General features: G+C 33.6%; 3 protein-coding genes across 4 annotated transcripts; 2 read left to right on the top strand and 1 right to left on the bottom strand.

The window, feature by feature from the left end:
• Positions 1 to 1,185: 1,185 nt before the first annotated feature.
• On the top strand, positions 1,186 to 6,794 carry LOC112015252 (RNA-binding protein BRN1). Of its 2 annotated transcripts, XM_024047637.2 has the most exons (9): positions 1,186 to 1,504; positions 1,635 to 1,717; positions 4,449 to 4,500; positions 4,677 to 4,802; positions 4,924 to 5,003; positions 5,192 to 5,371; positions 5,582 to 5,912; positions 6,036 to 6,179; positions 6,307 to 6,794. In XM_024047637.2, exons 1-9 carry the CDS (start codon positions 1,330 to 1,332, stop codon positions 6,432 to 6,434), a joined length of 1,299 nt encoding a protein of 432 aa, XP_023903405.1. In that variant the 5' UTR covers positions 1,186 to 1,329; the 3' UTR covers positions 6,435 to 6,794. The 2 variants fall into 2 exon arrangements, with proteins under 2 accessions (XP_023903405.1, XP_065634533.1); XM_065778461.1 differs by lacking the exon at positions 4,449 to 4,500 and having other exon boundaries at positions 1,365 to 1,504.
• A 12,218-nt stretch (positions 6,795 to 19,012) lies between these two features.
• Positions 19,013 to 19,831, top strand: LOC112015241 (uncharacterized). Its single transcript, XM_024047622.2, has one exon. It carries the CDS (start codon positions 19,151 to 19,153, stop codon positions 19,631 to 19,633), a length of 483 nt encoding a protein of 160 aa, XP_023903390.2. The 5' UTR covers positions 19,013 to 19,150; the 3' UTR covers positions 19,634 to 19,831.
• A 1,340-nt stretch (positions 19,832 to 21,171) lies between these two features.
• Positions 21,172 to 24,672, bottom strand: LOC112015257 (rho GTPase-activating protein 2). The gene is made up of 4 exons (XM_024047642.2): positions 24,103 to 24,672; positions 22,764 to 22,884; positions 22,321 to 22,671; positions 21,172 to 22,111 (listed from the first exon to the last, which is right to left on the bottom strand). Exons 1-4 carry the CDS (start codon positions 24,417 to 24,419, stop codon positions 21,500 to 21,502), a joined length of 1,401 nt encoding a protein of 466 aa, XP_023903410.2. The 5' UTR covers positions 24,420 to 24,672; the 3' UTR covers positions 21,172 to 21,499.
• Between the last annotated feature and the right edge of the window lie 2,639 nt (positions 24,673 to 27,311).

Here is a 27,311-nt window from a genome sequence, read left to right as displayed (position 1 = left end):
GCTGAGAAAGGGAATTTTTTGTTTTACAATAATTGAAGTTGGGAGATCAATTTACCAATTAAAAGTAAACAAAGTTGTGCCGCAATCTTCTCTTCCAATGGAATTTATCGTCATAATTAGCATATATATACCAGTTTGAATAGATCACAGGAATGGTTAGTTGTGACCCAAGGTAGCATAACTATTACTTTCATTGCTAGAAGGTAGCCTGTCACAAATTGTACTTATTTTTTTCCCTCAAAAAAAAAAAAAAAAAAGAAAAGAAAAAGAAAAAGGAAGAGAAACATAGAGCTAAAATGAGTTTGTACTTTTCCAATATTGATTCTCATATATTTACTTAATTCACTTCAAATTTTATAATACCACAAAATCTTATGATACTGATCAATAGAATATAGTTGGCAATTACATTATTTTTATAAATGGTAAAAGTAAAACATAGTCATTTTTTATATTTTATAAATATTTAAATCAGTAAATAAAACATTTTTTATTGAAACAAGAACAAACAATTAAGAAAGATATTCTCCAAATCTATATTAGAAGTCAAACAAAAAAAAAAAAAAAAAAAGAAGAAGAGAAGAAGATAATGTTATATCATATATGCAACTCTTCAATATAATCTTATCGTTAAATAAAGATCATGTTTTATTGTCAAGAGTCTTATAATTTTTTTTTAATTTAAAAAAAAAATTTTATAACTTAATTGATACATCTTGAAAATTTTAATAAAGAAATCTAGAATTGTAATCTCCTATATTTAATTATCAAATAATAAAATTGTGAAACAAAAATGAAAAAACATATAAAAATGGTCAATATATAGCATGGAATTTTTAATTTAATTTATAAGGGTAATAGTGAACTGTATAGCTTATATAGTATTAAATTTGGCCAAAAAAATAAATACTTTTGTCTCCGTCATTAACTGAACTCTAAGAAATGTACCTTAATTTAGTACCTAACGAAACCAAACTGTACCCTTGTCTGCAAAACAAAAGTATAATAAAAGGGCATTAACGTTAATTCAGTTACATACGGTCTGACAAAGCGCGAGGCTACTAGCACAGCTGTAAATGGAGTCTTCGTAAATAAAAAAGAAAACCAAACCCAAAGACAAAAAGTTCAATTATAATAAATCCAAACTAAGATCCATCCATCTTCTCCACTATATAGATTTAGAAATCGAAATTTTTACAAATCAAAAACCTCATTTTTTCCAAACAAACAAATTTAAAAAAAAAAAAAAAAAAACCGCTAGAGAGAGAAAGCAAAGCAAGAATTTAGAGAGAGAAATCAGAGAGAGAGAGAGAGAAGCTGTGAGCGTTAATGGCGGAGGGGAAGAGAGAGAGAAGAGAGAGTAGCAGCGAAGAGAGCGTGAAGCTATTCGTGGGTCAAGTACCGAAGAACATGACGGAGGTTCAGCTTCTCACAATGTTCAGAGAGTTTGCTCTCGTCGACGAGGTCAACATCATCAAAGACAAAACCACGCGCGCCTCGCGTGGTTCGTTCTCTCTCTCTCTCTCTTTCTCAACTCACATTCTCGAATTTTCTTTGGATTCAAATCGAAAAGTTTCAGAGTGTGTCACAAGGCTTTGTTTGAAGAACCCTAATTTTTTTTTTGGTTTCTGTAGGTTGTTGCTTTGTGATTTGTCCGACGAGGGAAGAGGCAGACAAGGCAGTCAATGCGTGTCACAACAAGAAAACTCTATCTGGGGTTAGTTCAACTTTTGATCTTTAAGATTTTTTTTTTTTAAGAAATTCGAGGCCACTACTGCTAACAATGCGTGCTCATTATTGGTGTAAAATTTTGATCTTTGACTAAGTGGTAAAAATAATAAAGAAGAAGAACTGGTTTCCCACTGGGTTTTGTACTGTAAAGCTGGTGCATTGGTAAATTTATGGGCTTTGTTGTAAATAAAAATGATGTTGACTATAAAGGGGTTTATGTGTCAGTGTAACTGTTTGTGAAAAAATGGGTATTTAGCGGTGGGCATTTATAGCAATTTTTATAGCTGGGGTTTAGCATTGAATTCTGAACAACAATGTGGATTTACTGTATATGTACTGTAGCTTGTTTGGGTTGAAGGTAGAATTGTGGAGTTTGAATCCAGCTAGTGGAGGGTTGTGAACTATCAATTATTCAGATTAATGGGGGAAAAAGGTGTTTTCATAGTGTTTTTGTAGCTTTACATTTGACACTGTATGGACTCTTTGCACTTGAAAATCAATGCTGTGTCTTTACGACCAAAATTTCATCTCCCCCTTTTACTCTCCCTTTAAAGAATCTTTGTTCTTTTATTTATTTATTTATTTTTTATGTCTTTTCTCTCTTTATCCTAAAAGAGTTTTTCTCTTTGTTTAAGAAACTGATTGAAAGCATTTTAGGTTTGATCGCTATTGCCATAATTTTAGGGATTCTTTGTTGGGTTTTGACACTTTGAAATTTCATCAAATTAAAAAGGCTGGGGGAAATTTTTACCACATTGACTGATTTGCTCTGTCAGCAATATAGAATTTTGTGAAATTAGTTTATTATGCTTGAACACAAAAAGAAAAGGATGTATCTTTGATAGCATGTTGGTTGCTATTATGTTGCATTAATTGCAATTAGCGAATGTAAATGCTGTTGGTCTTCTTTATATTTTCACTTTTTAATGTGTAACTTGGTGCATTGTGTACATTATGAGTTTCAGGTTTGTTCATGAGTAGAACAGTAGAAGAAAAATAAATCAAAACTGTGAGCGAAGCCTTAGTCTTAAAATTTTGGGGTCAACTATGGATTCACAACAAATTAGTTAGGATTGACCACATGTATTGTTTTCATCAATTCTATTCTATCAAAGGTTGCATGCTCTATTACTTTCTTAATTGACATGTCTTTTTTTTATTACTTATACTAATGTGAAAAATAGTGTATCTTAGGTGCATAACATTAGTTCCAACTAACCAATTGTTCATGATTGTTAGCGCATAAGCATTGGTATGCAACATATTTACCAATCCAAAAAAATAGAAAAAGCATTGGCATACAACACCATGACACATAATTGGCTGATGGTACCTTAGTAAATAGATCCTGGCAGCTTGCTCTAACAATGTTAAAATTTTGAGTGTAGCACTACTAAAGTGCGGCGCTAGTTTAAAAGATAAATATTAGAAGGAAATTATGCAATATATTTGACCAGCATTACCATGCAGAAATAGTCACATGAGTGTAGTGTATGCATGGCCCATAAGAACCTAGATGGTAATTTACTTGCCCGACTAATCAATTTATCTGGTAAATTACAGGGAGCTCATGTAGCCCATGCCAGATTAATCGTTTTACCTAACTAATGAACAATATAAGATATTTTCTTTCTAACACTATGACACAACAACTTTAGGGTCTGTTAAATACTTAAATAAAAAAATAGTTATGTTTCATGGACAATGAGAATTGATCTAGCTTATATTAATTTCTTTCATTTCCTCATGAATTTGGACTGCAAGCCCTTCCAAACAATGTCATCCATTTGATGCATAGATAATTTGTTAGATCCTTTGCTGCTGACAGTGATGTTGGTAGTGTGATCATGTTGCTAATCACAAAGCAAAAATGTTTGGTAAGGACTAGGGAATGTCTTGCTGGAATGCCTATTGTGATTAGCAAATGCTGACACATAATTGGTATGTGGGTAAAAAAAAGTCAATTTATGACAAATTGTTGCAGATTATGAAGACAAATGGTATGGAATGAGAAATTGGCCAATTATTGTGGTTTGAGATGAGATTAGATTAGATCCATTAGCAAGAGCTAATTGACAATGAAAATTTTAGTTTAGTGGAAATAGTTTTGAATTTTTCTTGGCTTTGAAATAATGAATAGAAAAAATTACTAATAGGTAAAATGAATTATAAGGGAAATGCAAATTGGCCTAACTTTGTTAACATTGTTTAGATAGAGTATTTATTTTCACATTTTAGGAAATTCCTCTTTTTGTCTGATTTATGCACCAAAAATCATGATTAGCAGGTTGATATATGGACCAATGATTAAAAATTTTGCTCATGCAATTTGGCATTTTTCTGACCTAGGTGTTAAAGTGACTGGCGGAGCCCTATGTAGGCCTTGCTGGACCTTCAAGTGATTGCCCAGGCAAGCTTCTCATTTGGGCTCTTGCCTTTGCCTGTATAGCAATTGTGATTTGTTATTGAGCCAAGTAGGAATATTTATGTACGTGAAGTTAATTAAAAAATATTTTTTTTTGATAAGTTAATTAAAAAATATTTAAAAAGACAGACAGAAAATTCATAGAGTTCTTGGTATTTTAATAACCTGAATTCTTGCCCCAGACTTCACTGACTTTGCACAGCTTATGTTATCTCTGTAGCATTCATGTGTGATATATTCATATTTTTCTCACTCTGATTGTAAGGCGTCCTGTTCTTTCTGTCCAATTCAGGCATCTAGTCCGTTGCAAGTGAAGTATGCTGATGGCGAGTTGGAAAGACTAGGTGTAATATTTATTATTTTAATTACATATTTTTTCATTAAGATTGTTCCTGTGATTGTTGCTGCTTCAGTTCTCCTTGCTTGATGCAATGTTTTTTTCTCTTCTTCATTGAATTCTTTATCCTACATTGCATGTTTTGTAACCTGATAAATAATTTTGACCGTGCCTGCTGTCCAGAACACAAGCTCTTCGTCGGCATGCTTCCAAAGAATGTTTCTGAAGCTGAAGTTTCTGCTCTCTTCTCTATATACGGAACTATAAAGGACTTACAGATATTACGAGGCTCTCAGCAAACTAGTAAAGGTACTTGTTAAAAATCTTGCATTCTTTTCTGGCTTGATTGCTTGTCAACCGCTAAAATTATAAACTTCACCAGGCCTTAGCTTATGTATTGGTTGTTCTGTATTGCCTTTTCCTATTGCAGGCTGTGCATTTTTGAAGTATGAGACAAAAGAACAAGCCATTGCAGCCTTGGATGCCATCAATGGAAAGCATAAAATGGAGGTTGGTGCATATTATACATTTTAGTGGAAATTCATTTTAGTACCATCTCTTCTATCGTCTTTAATCTTTCCCAAGTAGTGGGGCTGATTGAGTTGAGTTAGTTTTTGTCTGTTATTTGCTTATGCATGTAAATAGCTCAGCATTGGTTGATCTGGTAATCTGAATCTGATCATCTTTTGCTCTAATAGGGATCTAGTGTTCCTTTGGTTGTCAAGTGGGCAGATACCGAAAAGGAAAGGCAAGCTCGGAGGGCTCAGAAAGCTCAATCTCAGGCTTCTAATGTGCCAAATACTGATTCACAACATCCTTCATTATTTGGAGCTTTACCATTGGGTTATGTTCCCCCATATAATGGGTTTGGTTATCAGGTTGGTTTCACAGCTGTCACACACACACACACACACACACGCACGCACACACATCATAAATACATTTTAGCACTTTGTAACCATGCTCCATTATTGCACCATCTTGCCTCCTAGAAATCATGTCTTGATTGTATGGTTTTGTCATTGACACTGTTGATCTTGTGTCTTAGTAAAGTTCAGATTGTAATGGTCATCTCCCTTTTTCTGTAGGCTCCTGGATATGGACTTATGCAATATCGCTTGCCACCAATGCAGAATCAACCTGGATTTCATAGTATGATTCCTACAGTAAACCAAGGAAATGCATTGCGTGGAATTGCACCTGACCTTGGCCCCAGTATGAACCCTAGAAATTATGCAATCCCTCCTGCTAGTTATATGGGATCTGCTTATCATCTTCAGCATCCCCTGGCATATCCTGGAGGAATGTTCAGCCATCGGCCTTTGAGTAGTTCACCTCGGTCAGTGCCACCTGTAGTTTTAAGCAGTAACTCTGCAACATCTTCCAGCACAGGAAAAGGTTCTGGGGGTCAGGTTGAAGGTTGTTATCTATATTTCATTCTGTTTTTGTCTTGTCTCTTGTTTTTTGTTTTTTAGTGTTTTTATTTGGGGGGAAGTTCTTGGTGGTGTTATTCAGTTAAGCATTTTGTCTCCTCTGACTTAGGTCCACCTGGCGCTAATCTATTTATTTATCACATACCTCAAGAATTCGGAGATCAAGAACTTTCAACTGCTTTTCAGGGATTTGGTAGGGTCTTGAGTGCTAAGGTTTTTGTTGACAAAGCAACTGGTGTTAGCAAATGTTTTGGTGAGCACATGGTCTAGTTAACCTTCCATCTGACATAAGTTATATCAAGATTTCTATTGTCTAGTTAACCTTCCATCTGGCAGTTTATATTGATATTTCCATCTCTAACCATTAACGCTATTTGCAGGATTCGTTAGCTATGACTCACCAGAGGATGCTCAATCCGCTATTAGTGTGATGAATGGATTTCAATTAGGTGGCAAGAAATTAAAGGTTCAGCTAAAGAGAGATAACAAACAGACTAAACCTTATTGAGCTGGGGGCAAGTCAAGGAGGAAAAGCAGAATTCTTAATGATTTGTGGTTGCATGCAACCTGGTCATATTCACTGCAATATCATTATTTGGGGTGGACTAGAGATTAAGTGTGGTCCAATGGGTTGCTCCATCCAACTTGTAATTGCCTCATGGGATTGAAATCCCAGAAACTTGTAATTCATGGTGCATTTTTGTGCCAATACAATTTGTAATTTGTGTATCATGGAAGTACATTAGACATTCATAATTAATTTATTGATTTTTCCCCAAAAAACGTCTTTTTAGTCATATTTTTGTGGAAACAATCATGATGATCTCTCTCTGGTTCAAAAATTCTTTTTTCATTGTGTTTTCCTTTTCTTTTTGGGTCTCATTTCCTAATCTGCATAATTTATGCAGGGGTGTTGACTATCTATTTCGAAAAATATCATGTATCGATCTCCTTTGTATTTTGAAAATTGTGTGCTGTACTTTAATTATTTAGGTCTCCATCTCTCTCTGCCTCTGTGAGTGTGTGAAATGCCTTTGAAGTTCATAGATATTGAGTAGTCAACACAAGCAGTCTTCCTGGCCAAAAATTGTTCTAGAATTGATCCCTAGTGCTTGTCCATGTTGTATCTGTTGAAGACATTTTTTCCTTTTACATTCAGGTTATATGCTACTATCAATCATAGCCATTTAGGTAGATTACCAAATAGATATTAAGTTGCCCTGCTTCAATTTTACTCATCACAATGTCAGGTTGTTTCAGCATGTTGGTTTTTTCAGTTACGTGTTGGAAGCAACTTTCTCTTTCAGTCATTTATTTGAAAATGTTGGATATATGTTCCATGGATGGTTACTTATCCAACATATATATATATATATATGTTCCCTGGATGGTTCATTTGATGTAAAATTCAGGTATTTTTTCAATTGAAGTCTTAGCATGTATTGTTATGTAAATTTTTTTTTTTTGTTAATGAGTATTTACCTTCCTGAACGTCACTGCTGTTGAAGGGCAATTGTGGATTCTACATTCTCTGGTCTCTGTTGGTGCTTCCTTGCTACAACCAGTCCAATATTCTAAGCACGACCGAGGTAGTCTCTATATCAACGGGGGAAAGAATGAAGAGAAGCATTACCATGCTCCCATTTTTTCAATGCTGGTGAGGTATTTTGCCCTTGGCCTTACAGAAGTTCTTTAGTTTCCACTGTCTTTCGTTTAATTTTGGCATCATTATCATGTAAATGAACTGGTCTTCAATTGTGAATTTCTAATCTCATCAGGCTGATTATTGGTCATTATGATGAATCTTGTATCTTTTCCACCCCCTTTTCTTTCAATATCACTTATAGGGAGATTTGGTCTCCATGTTGGTGTTTTAGGCTGTTAATCTAGAGTTCAGTATACAGACTAACATACAGTGCTCAGATGTGGAACTGTAGTTGTTGACTTTACATTTGCTTTCTTATATATTAAGCAATTAAAACAATTTCACCAGGAAATTTTAGGTCACAAAGCATGGAAGAACTGAATTATCTTGGAATTGATTTCTTTAGTTTTTATGTTAGTTCTGGCAGCTCATGGCCAGATTCTCACTTCGGATAAATTTATGCTCCGTGGTCACCCTTTGTCAAATCGTTGTTGTATGTGCTGTTGTAATGAGGAATCTGTGGATCACCTTTTTATTTTTTGCCTGTTAGCTCATTCTATGTGGATGCATATGCTTTAGCTATTTGGGATTGATTGGATCATGCTAGGTTTAGTCGTAGACTTACTATGTTGTTGGCACCATTGGCTTGGGAAATATAATTCTGATATTTGGAATTTGGTTCCAAGTTGTTTGATGTGGACTATTTGGTTTGAACATAATCGGCGTTCTTTTGAGGATATTGAGAAATCACTGGTCCAGTTGTTAGATTTGTGTCAGTGGACTCTCTTCGATTGGTCTCGGTGTTGGAGTCTTTCAGATTGTTCTACTATTATTGATTTTCTTTTGTCTCTTAGAATAGGTTTTTGACTCCTTTATTTCTTTGTTGTTTCTTTGTTGTTCTTTGTTCACTATTGGTGAATGCTGTGCATCTTTTCTTCTTTTCTATTAATAATATTACTTTCTTATCTATCGGAAAAAAAAGTTGTCTTCTTGTAGGCTTGCCTCCTTGGTAAAGAGTTAGTTAGGCCTTCCACGGGTTGACTTGAAATAAGTTCATTTGGAAGTCTGCACTGTAATCAGTCACTGCACAATTCGTCTGCTTAAGATCATGTGTAAAACTTCACAGCTATTAATACCAATGTTGAAATTAAAAGCAGTTGGGAGGATTCCATTGTATAGCCGAGAGAGAAGATGAAACCCTGGAACCTAGTCTTTTAAATTGAATGATGGGTTCTGTTTCTCAGAATTCAGGGTGAAAATACAAAAGCACGATTGAGAAGTCTGGACAGAGTAGGCAATGGGCACCAGCAGCTAAATGTAGTTTCAAGTTTTTCATTGTACTGGCTATATTTGCATATTTTTAACTTTATGGTATTGAAATGCCAAATATGATATGGGGTTTGTTTTGAATCAAAATATAATTCAGCTTTTCCTCTGCTTAAGTTGCATATTTTAATATAGTTAGCGTGCGTTTGGATGTGGATTAAAATTATAAATTATTTCATTATTCAGCTTATTTTTTTACTATTCATGGATCTCATTGCACTTTTTAGTATTATTCATGAGTCCCACTGTACTATTTTAACTAATTTTTACTTTTATCTACAGTACTTTTAGCAATAAATTTTCAGTTTCAACAAAATAAGCGGTATCCAAACAGCTTTTAGTACAAAAAAAAAAAAAAAATTGCATAGTTTTAATAGTTTGTCTTCTTTAATATTTGTACAGGTGTTTTATCTTAGCCGTGCAACCAGACAACTAATGTCCATCTGTCCAGTACTTATGCTTATTTCAATTCTGGCATCATCATAAAGCTTTAGTAACAATGTGGAGTGCCATCTTTTAGTCTTTTTCAGAGTTCAATAATGAGGGAGCAGAAATGGAATTTTTGGGGGATGATTTGACTATTATGTTGTTTCACTTGTCTAAGAATTAGTCTTGTTATCACTTCAACTGAACTTTGATGTGGTTTATCCAAAAGTCAATTTTTATTATTATTATTATTATTTTTTTGTATCGAGTATTTTGGCATTGATTGAAATGGCAACGCACCAGCCTAATTGATGCTTAATTTCCGGGTGGTGGGGGCATGGGAGATAATTTGAAGATTTGACAATGCTGAAAAATGAAAACTTTGTCCTATCCCCAACTCTACAAACACATTCTCATATTTTTTGGTGATGGGTGTTTGATCATTCTATCTATTAATCTGGTTCATTCTAAAAAATCAATCTTTTTTTTGTATCTTGGTTTCAGATTCAGGCATTTGGTCATAACATGGTTGGAGAACAGTAGAATTGAATTTTTGTTGTCACATAATTTGACATGCAACCTATTTTCTTCTCTCCCACTTGCTGGAGTTATTTCAACGTCTTTGTAGAAATTTTCAAGTCTTAAACCCCTAGTTAGTCAGTTCCAACCTATTGGTTGTATTTTCAAAGTTCTTCATTTATTAGATGTAGACAGCAGAACATGCAGCATGTGACTGTTGTCTGCAGACACCTGATGTTAATGTTAAACTAACTGAAATAACTGTTACCAAGTAGTTCTAGCTTTTCGGATAACTTGTCATTTATCAGTAAGGCAAACTTCTCAAAATAAAGGAACAAGGGCATTATTACTGTTTACAAGGCCCATGATGATACACACACCGTTTTAGAAACTATCTGAAGGTGGTCCAAGATCCCATTTTTCAAGACAGCTTATCTGCTACTAGTATGATGAGTCTGGTGCTCTTGGTATCTTGTGTAGCCTGGAATTTACCCATTCTAATTCTATGATGTCAATCGAAGCAACCTGTTTATAGAATTACTTTTGAGATTGGTTTTTATGACCGGTTTTTAGTAATAGGGAAAAGGTTGCATTTTGGGTTCAATTCTTGGTTTGATACTCACTCTATCCTTGCCTGTAGCAATCCTAATGCATTTTCAGTTTCTGTATTACAAGAAGGGTAGGATTTTCAGTCCCCAGCATTATGCTGAAAATGGCTTCAAACCGGTTAAAAGTACGGTTCACCCCTTTTATTATTATTATTATTATTATTTATCTTCATATTGTGAACTGGAAAAATAAAAAGATAATCTAGTCAATTTAAGGCAACTAGCTTCCTTAATACAAGATATAAATTCTACTCTAACTTAATCTAAGTGTATGTATGTAAAACTCCCTTGAACTCCGGCTCTTGTCCCTCACATCCTACAAGTACTTATACTTGTGGAGTGACCATTGCGTTAAAGTATAATAGACTGTTTAGGTTAATTTTATGCTTAATTCTCATTAATGCATTCAGCGTACATAAATAGCCATTAATAAGATAACCTCATCAAGTATAAGTGTTTGTGGAGTGTGGAGGGTAAGGGTCGGGGTTTAAATTTATAGGAGGGAGCTTTACATACATATACATTTAGATTAGGCTAGAATAGAATTTCTATCTTGTCTAAAAAAATAAAAAAAATAAAAAAAAAATAACCTCGACAAGAAATTCTAAAACATAGGAATCAATCCTATCCTAAAATATAGGATTTTGTTGTTGTTGTTGTTGTTAATAATCTAGGAATTATTATTATTTTTTTGATATGAATCTAGGAAATAATTTGAATACAAATAAATAACAATACTAATCCATCTAGGAAGCCATATTCTATCACTAAACAAAATTCAAATAATTCATCTAGCACATGAGTCATAACATCATCCTTGTAGGCCTTTAAATTTGTTCCACTTGCATGTAATATGCTGAATTTTATAGCAGATTACATGCTCTAGTAAAATCAAAACAACAATAAATCCGGTGACTAAAATTTTACTGCATAATAAAAGTGGTTAAATGATGTGTCAAATTGAAAGTAATGTTCTAATCATAACTTTGACATCTTACCCAATTGTGAAATTGGTTACGAAATTTTATATCTATAGCATTGCTATAAAAACAAAGGCCGTATTTGGCGGAAATGTGTGGAAGCATGTCTTTTCATACTGTTTTAGTTGTGAAATGGGTAGGATATGAATCTATGATGATCTTGATGCCAGGTAGGACCTCCCTGTCTAATATAATTTTGATCAAGATATATCCATAAATGAAAAAAAAAAAATTAAAACTATTTTCCTTTTCCTTTTTTATTGATTAGGTATGAAACACAGAAATGGGCGCTCAACTTTTCTCTATAAACAATTATTCAGCAAAACTTATTTAATTTCTTAAAACTTAGATTAATTAAATTATTCAACCAAATCCATAATAATATCATAAAAACATGACAAGTTTTTTGTGATCTTTGGTGGGTATTTGTCCGCTAAACCAAACAAGACAGCAATTACAGGTGGTTGATTTGTAGTGATTTTACTTTAATCAGATGTTTACATTATATGGGTCCTCATGATTTACTTGTGCTTCATAGTTCTTAGTACACGTTATGTTATTCTGAGTTTGTACATATAATAACGCAAAGCAAAGCAAACTGGTACAAAAGTTGACATGTCATCGGAGGTGTGCTGCCACAAAAGTCAAGCAGAGATATGGATTTTTGGACAAATTGATGAACTTACATAGTTTTTGCCAGATTGCAACTTTAACTTTTTCCATTTTGTTTGGTCGTATATATCGGTTTTTAATGGACCTGTGGACCTGTTATCCTATTGTGTGTAATAAGCACGTTTCGATCATGTAATGTATGACCATGTTTCTCTATTTTCCAAATTGTTCAACAGCCAATAATGTTGAATTGCAGATTATTCAGTCATGACTCGTGACCCATAACTTTTCATATACTTCAGTAATTTTGCCTACAATACATTGAAACTTCCTTTCTTTTTTGTAAGGAAATGGATAATCATGGACTGAATAAATCATGAATGTTTACTTACCCCACCTAATGTCTTAAGTTGCTTTACCTTCGTTTCAAAAAGGAAAGACCCACACAATAGTCAATACAAGTAAACAAATTACATAGATCCTAATCCTACATAACTTGTGGTCAAAATCCACATATAATTTTACATTATATTCCTTATCATCTATAAACTTTTTATTTTTATTTTTATCCAGAATAAGTGAAACTTTCTCATTAAAAAAAAAAAAGAAAAAAAAGTGAAACTTTATTATCTGTTTGGTAGGAGGATTTTTATTTTTGTTATCAAAATAGTATGAAAACAATTTTCAAAAATTGAAATTGAAACTACTTTTCAGATAATAATTTTTACATTATACATGTAGGGACTCAATTTGGATTGGACCCAGAGTATGAATGGGTTTTCAGCCCAACAAGCCCAAACAATAAATTTTTAGAACATGGGTTCAAGACCTAGTACCGTTTGACAGGAAAGGTTATCCTCATCAAGTAAAAAGGGATATTTTAGGTTGATTGAATGAGAAAAACTCTCCTTGGCTAGGTTTCAGTCTCTCATTTTCTTTCTTTTTTCTCCCCCTTCTTTTTTGGAATCCCCCCCTTTTTTTGTCATCCGTTTCTATGTTATATACTCCGTTCTACCCTCCATTTCCATCGTACACGTGTAGTTCTTATCTTGGGAGCTCCTTTCTGTCCCTTTTTTTTTTTTTTTTTTTGTGATGAAGATAAACTCTTTAATTTAAGAGACAGAATAGTTTAGACAAATCTAAGGATGGAGGGAGACTTTGACCATGGGGGGCAATGGCCAGCCCCTAATTTTTTTGTGAAAAAAAAAAATATTAGTATATATAGGTATAAATTTTAGTAATTTTGTTCTATAAAATTACACTTTGCCCTCTTAATAATATCATTGATTTTTTTTAAGAGTAATACTATAACCACAAACTTTTCTACAACATTTTTACAAACTACTGAGTCAGTAAAACTCTAGCATTTTCCTTATTTAAAAGGGTATAAAAAAATTTATACACCTAAAATCTAAAACAAAATATACAAGTACAAAAAAGTTAGCCCAATAACAAAAATTACCAATAATAGCTTAAAAACAATTCAGCCCAATTAACTAATTTTACCCAAAACAACTAACTCAGCCCTTTAAAAAATTTTAAACAAAATAATTTTGTCCTTATCCAATAGGAAACGCACACATAAAAAATAAAAATAAATTAATTTAAAAAAAAAAAAAAAACTTAGTAGTTAAGCAATAGAGTTAGAAGCTAGAGCAACAACACGAAACTAGTAGCAAAACTGTCCTCCAACTTCAAGTTCTGGCTTCATCCCTAGACAAATCTATGAGGTCTATTGTTTTCAATTTATTTACAATTATGATATTAAAAACATCTTTTCAACTGTCTTAGAAATTCTGTTTTAAACTGGGAAAATAACTATTTTTTTATATCCAAAAATCTACAACATTGTTGTAATGATAGAGTATAGGTTAATTTGAGAATTTGGTGAATTTTTGTTGTGTCTCTAATATATATATATATATATATAAAAGCAGAGACCTCATGCGAGAGTGCATGAGGTCATGCCATGTGGCACTCTAATTTTGCTTTTAGTTTCTTTTACCTCTTTTTATTAAGTATTTTTTACTGTTACCCAAAATAACACATTAACTTATTTTTACTGTTACTTCATTAATTGACTAAGTTTACACCACAACTTTCTTTTTTCTTCATGTCTTTTACCATACCCACCATTTTAGTATTAAAAACAAAAGCACAAAAATAAATAAATAAATAAGGCACTAACCCAATAACTAAGGGCTAATATAACTAATCCAATAAGGTACTAGGGAGAGATAGAGAGACACAAAAATATTTTTGATTGTTAAATAAAATGCATTGTTCCACAATTACCAAAATAAAAAATTTGAGATTGACAAAGCATTTGTAAGAGAGAGAAAGAAAGGAATTTGAGGGGCCACCACCATTGTCATGCTCGCTAGCCTCCCACCACCATCATGCTAGCTGGCCTCCCACTACCATCAAGCCGGCGAAACCTCTACCGGCGAAACCTCTACGGGTATTTCTTACCATGAACTCATTACTACTAAAATTCTATAACAATTATGCTATAATATATGTATAACATTCTCAAAACCATAAGTAGAATGTGATGTTTATAAGAATTGTAGCAAAAGTGCATTACTTGAACTATGCTAATCTTATTTAAATGGTTAAAAATTAACTCTTTTTATTGAGATCATGGTTCTAGAGACAAAAGTCCAAGGTTAAGTTCTTTTGTTTTTGTGATAAATTGCCAGTAGTGGAATGTAATGCTCTAAGAGCCCGTTTGGATTGAGAGGGGAAAAAGGGGAAGTAGAAGAGAGTAGAATAGAGTTGGCTAAAAATAGGCTAATTTTGGGCCAAATCTACTTTATTCACCCTCCCTCTCCTTCAATCCAAACGGACCATAAAGTAGAAACCTCATAAGGGAGTGCATGAGGTCATGTCATGTAGCGCTCTAATTTTGCATTTAGCATTTTTTACCTTTTTTCATTAAGTTTTTTTTTTTACTATTACCCAAAATATCACATTAACTTATTTTTACTGTTACCTCATTAATTGACTAAGCTTACACCACACCTTCCTCCTTTCTTCATGTCTTTTAGGCTTTAGCATACCTGCCATTTTAGTATTAAAAACAAAAGTACCAAAAAAAAAAAAAAATTAAGGACTAATATAACTAACACAATACGGTACTAGAGAGAGATAGAGAGACACAAAAATATTTTTGATTGTTAAATGGAACGCATTGTTTCATAATTACCAAAATAAAAAAAAAAATTGAGATTAACAAAACATTTGTAAGAGAGAGAAAGAAAGGAATCTAAGGGGCCACCACCATCATCATGCTGGATGGCCTTCCACCACCATCAAGCCAGCGAAACCTCTACATGTTTTTTTTTTTTTTTTTGGGTTAACTCTTATCATGAACTCATTACTACCAAAATTCTATAACAAGTATGCTATAATATATGTATAACATTCTCAAAACCATTAGTAGGATATGATGTTTATAAAAACTGTAGCAAAAGTGCATTACCTAAACTGTGCTAACCTTATTTAAATGGTTAAAAATAAACTCTTTTTATTGAGATCATACTCCTAGAGACAAAAGTCCAGGGTTAAGTTCTTTCATTTTTGTATAGATAAATTGCCAGTAGTGGAGCATAATGCTCTAAGGACCCATTTGGATTGAGAGGGGAAGAAGGGAGAGTGAAGGAGAGTAGAGTAGAGTTAGTTAAAAATAAGCTAATTTTTGGTCAAATCCGCTCTACTCCCCCTTAATCCAAACAGCCATAAAACATTGAAAGATAATCACAAGCAGCATATGCAATTAGTGCTTTCCTAAGTCCAACACATTCTTTCTTCTATTTTTGCCCAATCAAAATAAGTGATTCTCCTATTTAACTTAAAGTGAGTTAGTGCTTCTTTTTCGTTTTATTGCAATCATTCATAATTTGCAATGTTAAAGATAAAAATTATGTTAATGGAAAAAATAAATAAATAAATAAATAAATAAAACAAAGACCTCATGCAAGAGTGCATGAGGTCTTGCCATATGGTGCTCTAATTTTACATTTAACATTTTTTTACCTCTTTTTATTCAGTATTTTTTTACTGTTACCCAAAAGTTTACATTAACTTATATTTTACTGTTATCTCATTAATCTCCTGTTGATTGGCTTAGCTTATACCACACATTTTCTCTCTTCTTCAATTCTTTTAGCATACTCACCATTTTAGAATTAAAAACAAAAGAAAAAAAAATAATAATTAAGGACTAATACTAATAACTAACCATGTTCCCAAAATAAATAAATAAATAAATAACAATGTAAGGCACTAGGTAGAGATAGAGAAACACGAAAATATTGTGGACAGTTAAATGAAACGCATTGTTTCACTATTACCAAAATAAAATACTTGAGTTTGACAAAGCATTTGTAAGAGGAATCTGAGTGGCCGCCACCTCTTTCATATTGGCCTCTCCCCACCATCAAGCCGTCAAAATCTCTACAAGTTTTTTTTTTTACCATAGTTTTAAATCATTTATATGACACGCATATACAGTTACTCACACTATCTATTAATGTTGCATTATTGATGAGTAAATCATTTATATGACACACGCATATACACTTGCTCACACTATCTATTAATGTCGCATTATCGATAAGTGGAAGGCAACGAGAGAGTTGGACGTATTTTCATTTTATGGTATGCAATATGTGAACACAATACAGATTAATTGATTTTCATGGTCTTATTACTCTTTTTTATTTATTTTTGGTTTCATGATTTAAAAAGAAAAATTAAACTTACATTAAGAATGCTACAAATGTGCAGTGAAGTTACTAATCTAACTTTTAATATCTCAAAATGTATATGTTTCTTTACTCTAATTTAGATTATTTTTCATTTAAATATATATATATATATAACATTCCCCAAAAACATCTTACATAAAATATTACAAAATTATCCGTGCATCGCACGGGAAACTTACTAGTATGAATAATAACACGAGTATCCCTATATTCACATTAAAAAAAAGCAACTTGATTTTGTGTTGCCTACTTAATATTTGCTAGAAGCTTACAAAAAAAGACAAACAAATGCCACTAAAAATTAGGAAAATAGAAACAGATAAGTTCAAATCCCATGGTTTTCCCTATATCCATGCTCTAAAGTTGCACCAGTTTGTTCCCTCTACTCTCTTTTTTATGAACGTTCCCTCTACTCATTTTGTGTTCCCTAACTTCCAAAATAAAATAAAAACAAAAAACAAGTAAGTGTAGTACAAGTTATTATCAAATGGAATAGAATTGTCCAATAATAATTGAAAACCACGTGCCATACACGTGTAAGGATATGTGGAATTCCCTTCTAGATGGATTAGTTGGTCCACCGATATGAATTGTTGCTTTCTTTTCTAGAAGATTGGGTTGAACCAGTTTTGGCATGCATTAGTTGTCTTTGTTCTAGAAGAACAGCCACACTTTAATACAGTTTACTTGTATTATATTAACTAATATAAAATAATCATTTTTTTTCCCATTGTTTTCGACAATAAAAGTTCAATTTGATGAGGCTAACTTAGAAAGCCAGCCCACCACTACTTAATAAAGTGTCAAACAAGAGAGCCCACGTTCTTACTTTAGATTTTTTTATTATCTCTGGAAGTGTCTATTTATAATTTCGTATATATAGAGGCAGACTTGGAAATTATTTTAGAATTTTTAAAGTGTGACAAAATTGAGAGAGAGAGAGAGTCCATGTTTACAATAGATTTGTTTTCATTGTGGAAAAAGAAGATGAACTTGGAGAATGTTGTGGACGTGTCTTCTTTCTTGCTCTTTGAAGCAACCGGAGATTCTGAAGGTGACTGTAATACCATAAAGGGTGGTGGTGATGATAAAATTGGCCAAGACATTGCTATGGCTGATGATGATGATGCTGAATCATGTATCTTTGATTTATCTGATTTTCCTAGAGTGAGTGAGGTTGATGATTCTGATATTCAACCATGTGTTCATGATGATGATGATGGTGACGATGTGGAAACGCACACATAAAAATAAAAATAAATTAATTAAAAAAAAAAAAACTTAGTAGTTAAGCAATAGAGTTAGAAGCTAGAGCAACCACACGGAACTAGTAGCAAAACTGTCCTCCAACTTCAAGTTCTGGCTTCATTCCTAGACAAATCTATGAGGTCTATTGTTTTCAATTTATTTACAATTATGATATTAAAAACATCTTTTCAACTGTCTTAGAAATTCTGTTTTAAACTGGGAAAATAACTATTTTTTTATTTCCAAAAATCTACAACATTGTTGTAATGACAGAGTATAGGTTAATTTGAGAATTTGGTGAATTTTTGTTGTGTCTCTAATATGAATAATAACACGAGTATCCCTATATTCACGTTAAAAAAAAGCAACTTGATTTTGTGTTGCCTACTTAATATTTGCTAGAAGCTTACAAAAAAAGACAAACAAATGCCACTAAAAATTAGGAAAATAGAAACAGATAAGTTCAAATCCCATGGTTTTCCCTATATCCATGCTCTAAAGTTGCACCAGTTTGTTCCCTCTACTCTCTTTTTTATGAACGTTCCCTCTACTCATTTTGTGTTCCCTAACTTCCAAAATAAAATAAAAACAAAAAACAAGTAAGTGTAGTACAAGTTATTATCAAATGGAATAGAATTGTCCAATAATAATTGAAAACCACGTGCCATACACGTGTAAGGATATGTGGAATTCCCTTCTAGATGGATTAGTTGGTCCACCGATATGAATTGTTGCTTTCTTTTCTAGAAGATTGGGTTGAACCAGTTTTGGCATGCATTAGTTGTCTTTGTTCTAGAAGAACAGCCACACTTTAATACAGTTTACTTGTATTATATTAACTAATATAAAATAATCATTTTTTTTTTCCCATTGTTTTCGACAATAAAAGTTCAATTTGATGAGGCTAACTTAGAAAGCCAGCCCACCACTACTTAATAAAGTGTCAAACAAGAGAGCCCACGTTCTTACTTTAGATTTTTTTATTATCTCTGGAAGTGTCTATTTATAATTTCGTATATATAGAGGCAGACTTGGAAATTATTTTAGAATTTTTAAAGTGTGACAAAATTGAGAGAGAGAGAGAGTCCATGTTTACAATAGATTTGTTTTCATTGTGGAAAAAGAAGATGAACTTGGAGAATGTTGTGGACGTGTCTTCTTTCTTGCTCTTTGAAGCAACCGGAGATTCTGAAGGTGACTGTAATACCATAAAGGGTGGTGGTGATGATAAAATTGGCCAAGACATTGCTATGGCTGATGATGATGATGCTGAATCATGTATCTTTGATTTATCTGATTTTCCTAGAGTGAGTGAGGTTGATGATTCTGATATTCAACCATGTGTTCATGATGATGATGATGGTGACGATGATGATGATGATGATGATGATGAGGAAGAGGATGAAGATGAAGATGAAGATGAGGTCCTTAGTTATAGAAAATCTACTGGCAAACAAGATTGGAAGCTAATGGACCATCAAAAATCAAGTGTTTCTGTTGATACAAGTAAGGATTCGATGAATGAGGCAGAGAGGAGCAGACTATTTTGGGAGACATGCTTGGCATCCTAAAAAAGTTCCCTTTTTTTTTTTCTTAGCTCTTTTCTGTGTTTGTTTCATAGAATTCTCTTTTGGGTTTCTCTTCTTTTTGAGTGGCTTTCGAAAGAGAGAGGATGAGAGGGTAGTGGTTTTGTTCATTAGATTAGGTTCAAACAACTGTACATATGTGCTAATAGTAATAGACAAGATAACATTTAACTCTTCATACAAGGCATGTTTGCCATCAATATTCTTCTTTGTGCATTACTGAAACCTTTGCTATAGTGATTTTGTTACTAACCCAATTCCATAGATCTCAAGAGCTGTACATTGCAGCTACCTTCTTTGTAAATGAAATTTTTAATGGAGCTTGGTATTGCAGGAAGATATGCCTGGTTCTAGTTCAACTAAGACCATTCAAGGCTTTGCATTAGGAGATCAAATCACATTCTTTGGTGCCCTTTTCCTCTTTAACAACCAGGACAGTGTAGTCGCTTGGGAAGAAGATGACTGTAAGGCAATAAATATGGTAGAAACTTCTTACAGTGTTCTCTGACATGGTGGAGGAGAAAGCAACCAAGAGGACATGACAGTGAAGAGATGATAATTGGGTTTTCCATATTCAACACAGTGGCCGCATCTAAGCTCAGATTACAAAGAATATTAGGTTGGCACTATCATTTTAAAAGATAACTTGAATGACATGCAATTAGCAAGAAAGTGGTTCATGATTAGATTAGGTTCCACCATCTCAATATTTAACATGTTTATGAGGTGTTATAGGTAAAAACTTGTAAAAGAAGAGAGATCATTGGTAAAAATTAATTAATTGAAGAGCATCTAAACTAACTGATCCCTTTTTCCAATACTTGATAGAAATATGAGGGAGATAGTTTGGCAAAGCAAGATCTTCTATAGGAAATGGGGCAGTCTTATTTTATTTTTTATTGCATTTCATTGAAAACACAAACCATCACAATTTTATTCCTCATAGCATCCCTAAAAGGTAGTTACTTAGGATACTTTTCTCCATTTATTTCCCTTTTTTGGTAAGTTACCACGCTGTGATTTTAAAATTACTAGAACTCTGTTTGTTTTGATGAAAAATATTTTCTACAAATGACGTGTTTCTCGTGTCTGGTTGCAATTCCAAAATTAAGAGTACATTTTTAGATGATAAAATATTTCCTATATTTTTGCATCATTTGAGAACCTTAAATAAATAATAAATAAAAGAGAAATCCCAAATTTGGAATTTAAATGCAACTGTATCTGAGAAAACAACAGTTTTGAGTAAAAATCTTCAATTGGGAAAAAGTCAATCAATAACGATCAACAGTTGGTCTGTGGTGGCAAAAGAGAGAGAAGTTATGATTTTAAATTTTTTATTGTGGTGTGAAGTCTATTAAATTTGTTTTCTGTTGATGACCAAAAGCATTTTCCGTTGACACATGTTTTTCATTTTTCCTACTAAGGACTCCAACATGAGCGTAATACAAGGACTGAAGACTCAGGTCCCTTAAATTCTAACCATACAAGACATGTCAATCAGGTATACATAACAAGCTGAATTTCAGACCAAATTAAATCAAGCTCCCTAAGAATTCAATACAAACTTTCAAAATGTTAAACGAGAAGACAGACTGGACTTCGGACAACAATTCCTTCCAATCTGAAAATGTCAAGGTTAGAAATTGTTCACTACTGAAAGATAAAGAACAAGCACAAGTTCAGCCCTAAGCTGAATCGTGACTCTTTCACAATCCACAAGCAAACACTCCCTACTTCACTTTAACACAAGCCTCACACCCATTGCCGTATTAATTTACACAAGTAAACATGATTGTAGAGAGCAAACAAAGTATATTACCACTGGTCAAATAAAACCAGTCAAGGAGTTTAAGTAGACGCAAACAATGGCATGGGTGAAATGAAATCCATACTATCCATCATCTCCATGTCATCTGTGCTTGCACATCCTATTGATGTGCTCTCTGTATCAGTCTTTGATTCCACAGCTGTAAGACTACTCCCCAAGTCTTCTACATCACTTGATCTCAAATCAGGATTTCCATTCTTTATTTCCTTGGATGACACACCATCGTTACCAGACTCCACACATTCTATCCGCAAATCATTTGCTGGTTGTTCCGACAAACTATTTTGAGTGTCATTACTCTCATCCAATTGTCTTAAGAAGCATTCTTCTATCTCACCTAAAGACCTCACCTCAACTTCATCTTCATCTTCACTGCAGTGTTCATAAGGGACATTATCATCATCATCATCATCATCATAATCTGACACTGGTCCTCTTGATTCACAGCTGATATCCATCTCTTGTTGACTGTCAAAATCGTCATCAGTTTGCTGATTAGATGAACGAGATGACATAGGTGAATATGCTCCGGTTGCGGACTCTTCACGTTCTCTTAGTGTTCTCATAATCAGGGTCTTGAGCAAGTTCATTACTTGAACAGCATGCATTAGAGCCGTCAATGGATCAGACATCTAATCAAAGAAAAATAAAATGTAAATTTACTTAATGAAATTGATAAACAATGCCAACTTTAAATAAATTATTGGTTACCACTTTGTACATATCTTTCTTGTGTTTAAAAGCCAAAAAAGAGAAAAAGAAATCCATTATTTCAATTTTTACTGCTTCTGTAAGCAAGAGGAGGCAATTCCAAAATGCTAACTAGATGATGGTTTTTTACCTGAGTCATATTTGGAGCAAAAACCATGGCAATGTTTCTGGCATTCATTTTGTTAGATTCTTCTTCTTCAACGACATCAGCCATAAGATCAACTGCCCAATTAAGCAATGCAGCATCAGTTGGCTTTAGCTGACTCACAAGCTCGACAGATTCTTCTTCAGTATTGCATTGGAGAACTTGTTCAGGAGAAAGCCCATCAAGGACTCCTGAAGGAAGTTCTCGGAACCAGGCTTTTATAAGCCCTGCCAAGCAATGGACATCGATATTGTCAGGGACAATACCCCTGTTCAGCTGGTCCCTTACATGCTCCTCTTTGCTATTCTCTGGGTTTATCCTGAAAATTCCTTCTGCCTACAAAAAAATGAAAATCACTTAAGGAAACTTATTATCAAACAAGCAACTACATGCAAGGAAACTAATAACACTATTCAAACAACTAGTACCTTTAGGCCTTCTTGAGAGTATAAGCGCTCCTGCATTAGCAAGAGTATCGTTGGTACGCTATTTCCTTTTGAATCATAAGAGCATTGCATTGACTCCGCAGATACACCGAACACACTTGCACTACAAAATTTCAGAATAAAAAGTTAGAACAATCCACAAAAAATGGATTTAAATCATTAGAAGATAACATACTAAGAAGCATGGACACTTCAAAACTTCAAGTCTGTGTCCAACACGCCAGGGACACTTCTGCATGCGTGTATTGAAAATTTATAAATAAACATGAAATAGGTCTATAAATAAATAAAATTACTATATATATAATATATATTAATCAATTAATTGTGGTATCTCCACCTTATCAAGTCCTAATTTTTAAGAATTGTTGTGTCCTTGTGTCCATAAATCATGGATAACAAGTAGGGTAAGATAGGGGGGAAATTTTGAATCAATTTGAGTTACTTGCAAATTGTTGAGGCGAAAATTGAAAAGCAAAAGATACAAAAGTGAACATGACAAAAATGGAACAGTAGAGAAAATAAACATTCTTGATAGGAACTAAATGTAAAGGAATTTAGGATTAAATCCAATTTGCATAGATTTTGTGGCTAGAGAAATCTAATAAGCAAAACCCAATCTCATCTATACCATTAAGAGTTTACAAAGGCCTGGGACACTAACAAGAACCCAACTCATCAGTTCAAAGGAGTTCCCCAAATATAGTTGGGACTCCCTTCCAGTGACTAATACATTCCCAAATATCCATAAATTTTCCTGCTCATAAAAATACAAGAATTTCTTTGAATACAAAAATTTACTATTATTAGTAGAAATGTTTGGCTTAGTATTAGTAGAATTTTCTTTTTCTTCAGAAAATATTTTCTAGGAAATAAAACTGATAAACAACATAAAGGTCAGCATTGTTATTTCTCTATTACTCCACTTACTCTACGAAAAGATGAGGTTTATGTCTTTTGATCACCACATTTTCCCCAACCTTCAAAGCCCTAAATAAACCATCCATAGACTCACAATATATTAAGCTAAAAGAGAGAGAAATTTCAGCTCAAATGTATTTGAAATCTGAGTTCCAGTCTGCTCAAATGCAGCTAAAATCTCAGGTCCTCTGCAAATCTCCTTCTCTCCAAGAACCATAATTGTAGTTAAAAAATAAACAAAATAAAATCAACTTGCTTGCTATTACTACTCTGTCAGATCTAATTAGCTGCCAAAGAAAAAGAAAAAAGTCTACAATTTCAAGCATTCCAAGCAAAACCCAGATAAAATCTAACAAAACCAAACCCACCCAGAAACCAAAGGCAAAAACTTTATCATTACCTAGCACTTGGAACTCGACCTGGGATCTCAACCTCAAACTCCACAGGCAGACCCAGAAAGCCATTGAACCTATCGAATGTCACATGTGTAATATGTTGCACGTTGGTGGGCCATCCGATCTCCATGTGATGAACAGTTGACATCACATCTTCTCCCCTCTCAACTCGACAAGCCACCATTGATTTCCTCAGAGCAGTCATTAGAAACGCCACCAGTGAAAGCTGGTTTTGCTCTTCCTCTGAGCTCTTCACTCCCCTTGTTCCTTTACCACCACCACCACACCCAGCTCCCTTTGTAACCATCACAAGCCCTGTCATCTCTCTCTATGAGAACCAGTGTGAGTGTGCGTGTGTTTTTTTTTTGTTATCTGTAACTGTCTTATGTTTGTGTTTATCACTTTATTGTTCCAGGAGTGGAGCAAGTGAAAGAGGGTGGTGTTTTAAATTTTGAGGCTGAGAGTTTGTTTTGTTTTAAATGATTTTTGTTGGGTTGCATTGAATTCAAGTTTGGTTTTTTGTTTATTTTATTGTTTTTGGGGTTTGAGATTTACGAAATTGAAGTGGAACGGTGAGACTATTTTGAAGTTCAAACGGCCACTTGTTTCAAATATCTTTCTCTCACGGGTTTACTTTATCTACTGTATTGGAAATGTTTGACCTTGTGTTTTGAACCTATCGAATGTCACATGTGTAATATGTTGCACGTTGGTGGGCCATCCGATCTCCATGTGATGAACAGTTGACATCACATCTTCTCCCCTCTCAACTCGACAAGCCACCATTGATTTCCTCAGAGCAGTCATTAGAAACGCCACCAGTGAAAGCTGGTTTTGCTCTTCCTCTGAGCTCTTCACTCCCCTTGTTCCTTTACCACCACCACCACACCCAGCTCCCTTTGTAACCATCACAAGCCCTGTCATCTCTCTCTATGAGAACCAGTGTGAGTGTGCGTGTGTTTTTTTTTTGTTATCTGTAACTGTCTTATGTTTGTGTTTATCACTTTATTGTTCCAGGAGTGGAGCAAGTGAAAGAGGGTGGTGTTTTAAATTTTGAGGCTGAGAGTTTGTTTTGTTTTAAATGATTTTTGTTGGGTTGCATTGAATTCAAGTTTGGTTTTTTGTTTATTTTATTGTTTTTGGGGTTTGAGATTTATGAAATTGAAGTGGAACGGTGAGACTATTTTGAAGTTCAAACGGCCACTTGTTTCAAATATCTTTCTCTCACGGGTTTACTTTATCTACTGTATTGGAAATGTTTGACCTTGTGTTCGATAATTATTACATGGCCAGCCACTCACAGTTGTTATCTGCAGCAATGTCAAGGTAAATGGTAATTATATTTTCACAATATTTTTTGTGGCAAGGACCTCGTAAGTTGTGTTTGGAAATTTTTTACTTTCATCGTTTATTATTATCACTTTTATTAGCAATTAACAATAATCACAACATACCATCTAGGTCATACTTGAAACTCGGTTGCCCATAGATTGTGCGTCATGCAAAAAATATTTTTGATGATGAAATTTGGTTGGAGGATTCTTCGCCACTAGCTTTGGAAGTCTTGTATCATGACTCCCTATCTATTCAATGAATGAAGTATTGTTTCATTTTCAAAAAAAAAAAATTCAACATACTATTTAAAGTTTTTAACAGTTATGAAAAAAAAGTCATGTTAATAAACCACATTAAGAAAGTTTTTACACAATTTTTATGAGAAATATAAAAAACTGTCAAAAAAATTAATTGTTTTATTATTTTTCCATAAAATGTTTTTAAAAATAGTTCTAAACCAATGCCACATCCATAACATTTCCATAAAAGAATATAAAGAGTTTTGAGATTCTAGACTTATGGCATGCTGTGTAGGATTAGGATCGTTATGAACTAATCTTGAACTTAGCTTAACTGACCAGCTAATTGGGGTTTATTCTAGACTTGTAGTGATTAAAAAAAATTACTCCTAATCTTTATCTATAAAATATAGGAGTTCACTTACTATCCAAGCCATTTGAGTATCTGTATATCTAACTGATTAATTAATTATGTATTTTAATTATAAATTGGTTTTTTTTTTTAATAATTGGATAGTCAATTGGTATTTTAGGTATATCCAACTGATTAATTAATTAGGTATTTTAGGCTCTCTCAACCCTTTTTTTTCCTTCTAGAATTTGTTCTCTAACTGTTTTAAGCAATACCATTAAACCCAACCAAAAGGGCATTAGTTATAATATGTTTGGAGTGGGTCTGACTCGAATAATGATAAAAAGAAAAACAAAAGGACGAAAATAACTACAACAACATTGAATTAAAAAATAATAATAATAATAATACAGGGTCATTTAAAAAAAAAAAAAAAACTTTACCTTTATTCTAGGAAGACCGGAAGATATAAAATTATAAATAAATGCTGCCATGTTGCATTGAACATTAACGAGCTCTTGATTTTATTTAATCTTCTTCTTTAAAAAAAAAAAAATTTGGGAGAGAATATTTTATTTAATATTTTGCTCAATAAATTAATACTAGCTTGATTAACTTAATTGATATTGTTGGTCTATTTCTAACACTTGTCAACTAATTGGGTCTTCTTCTTTTTTTGTTAATAATTCTTGTTCAACTTAAGGTCTTCAAGTTGTTTCTAATATAGGGAAAATTGCAATTTACCCTTATGTGGTTTGGCCGTTTTAACAGTGTCCACCCGTGATTTGAAATTTGCCACTTAACCCACCTGAGGTGGCCTCCGTTAGACCCCCCGTTACCCTACCATTTTCGTTAGAAAATCTCATTTACTATATAAACCAAAATTAAAATCCAAATAGAACCCTAAAAGGAAGAATGAGCTCTTTCCCTCTCTCTACCCTAGAATCCCTAAAAATCCCTAACCAGTCTCTTCACTCTCAATGGCAAACCACTCGCTCGCATTCTGTGCACGGCCACCGAGACTTGCACCTAGAAGCTCGAGTGAATCGCCGATGAGACCTCACCAAGCTCGAACGCTATGAGCTCAACAAGTATGGCCTAACAGTCTTCGGGCTTGGCCCATCAGCGGCTTTTGGATCAAAAGCCAGGTCGGGTGTGGAGGCCAAAGCCGCCAAGAAGAGCGCGTTCGATTTGAAGCTGGAGAAGTACGACGCGGCGGTGAAGATCAAAATCATAAAGGAGATGAGGATGTTCATGGATTTGGGGTTGAAAGAGGCCAAGGAATTGG

Source organism: Quercus suber, unplaced genomic scaffold (genome assembly GCF_002906115.3).
Source record: "Quercus suber isolate HL8 unplaced genomic scaffold, Cork oak 2.0 scaffold_183, whole genome shotgun sequence".
NCBI lineage: Eukaryota > Viridiplantae > Streptophyta > Magnoliopsida > Fagales > Fagaceae > Quercus > Quercus suber.
This window is presented reverse-complemented; position numbering and strand designations above follow the sequence as displayed.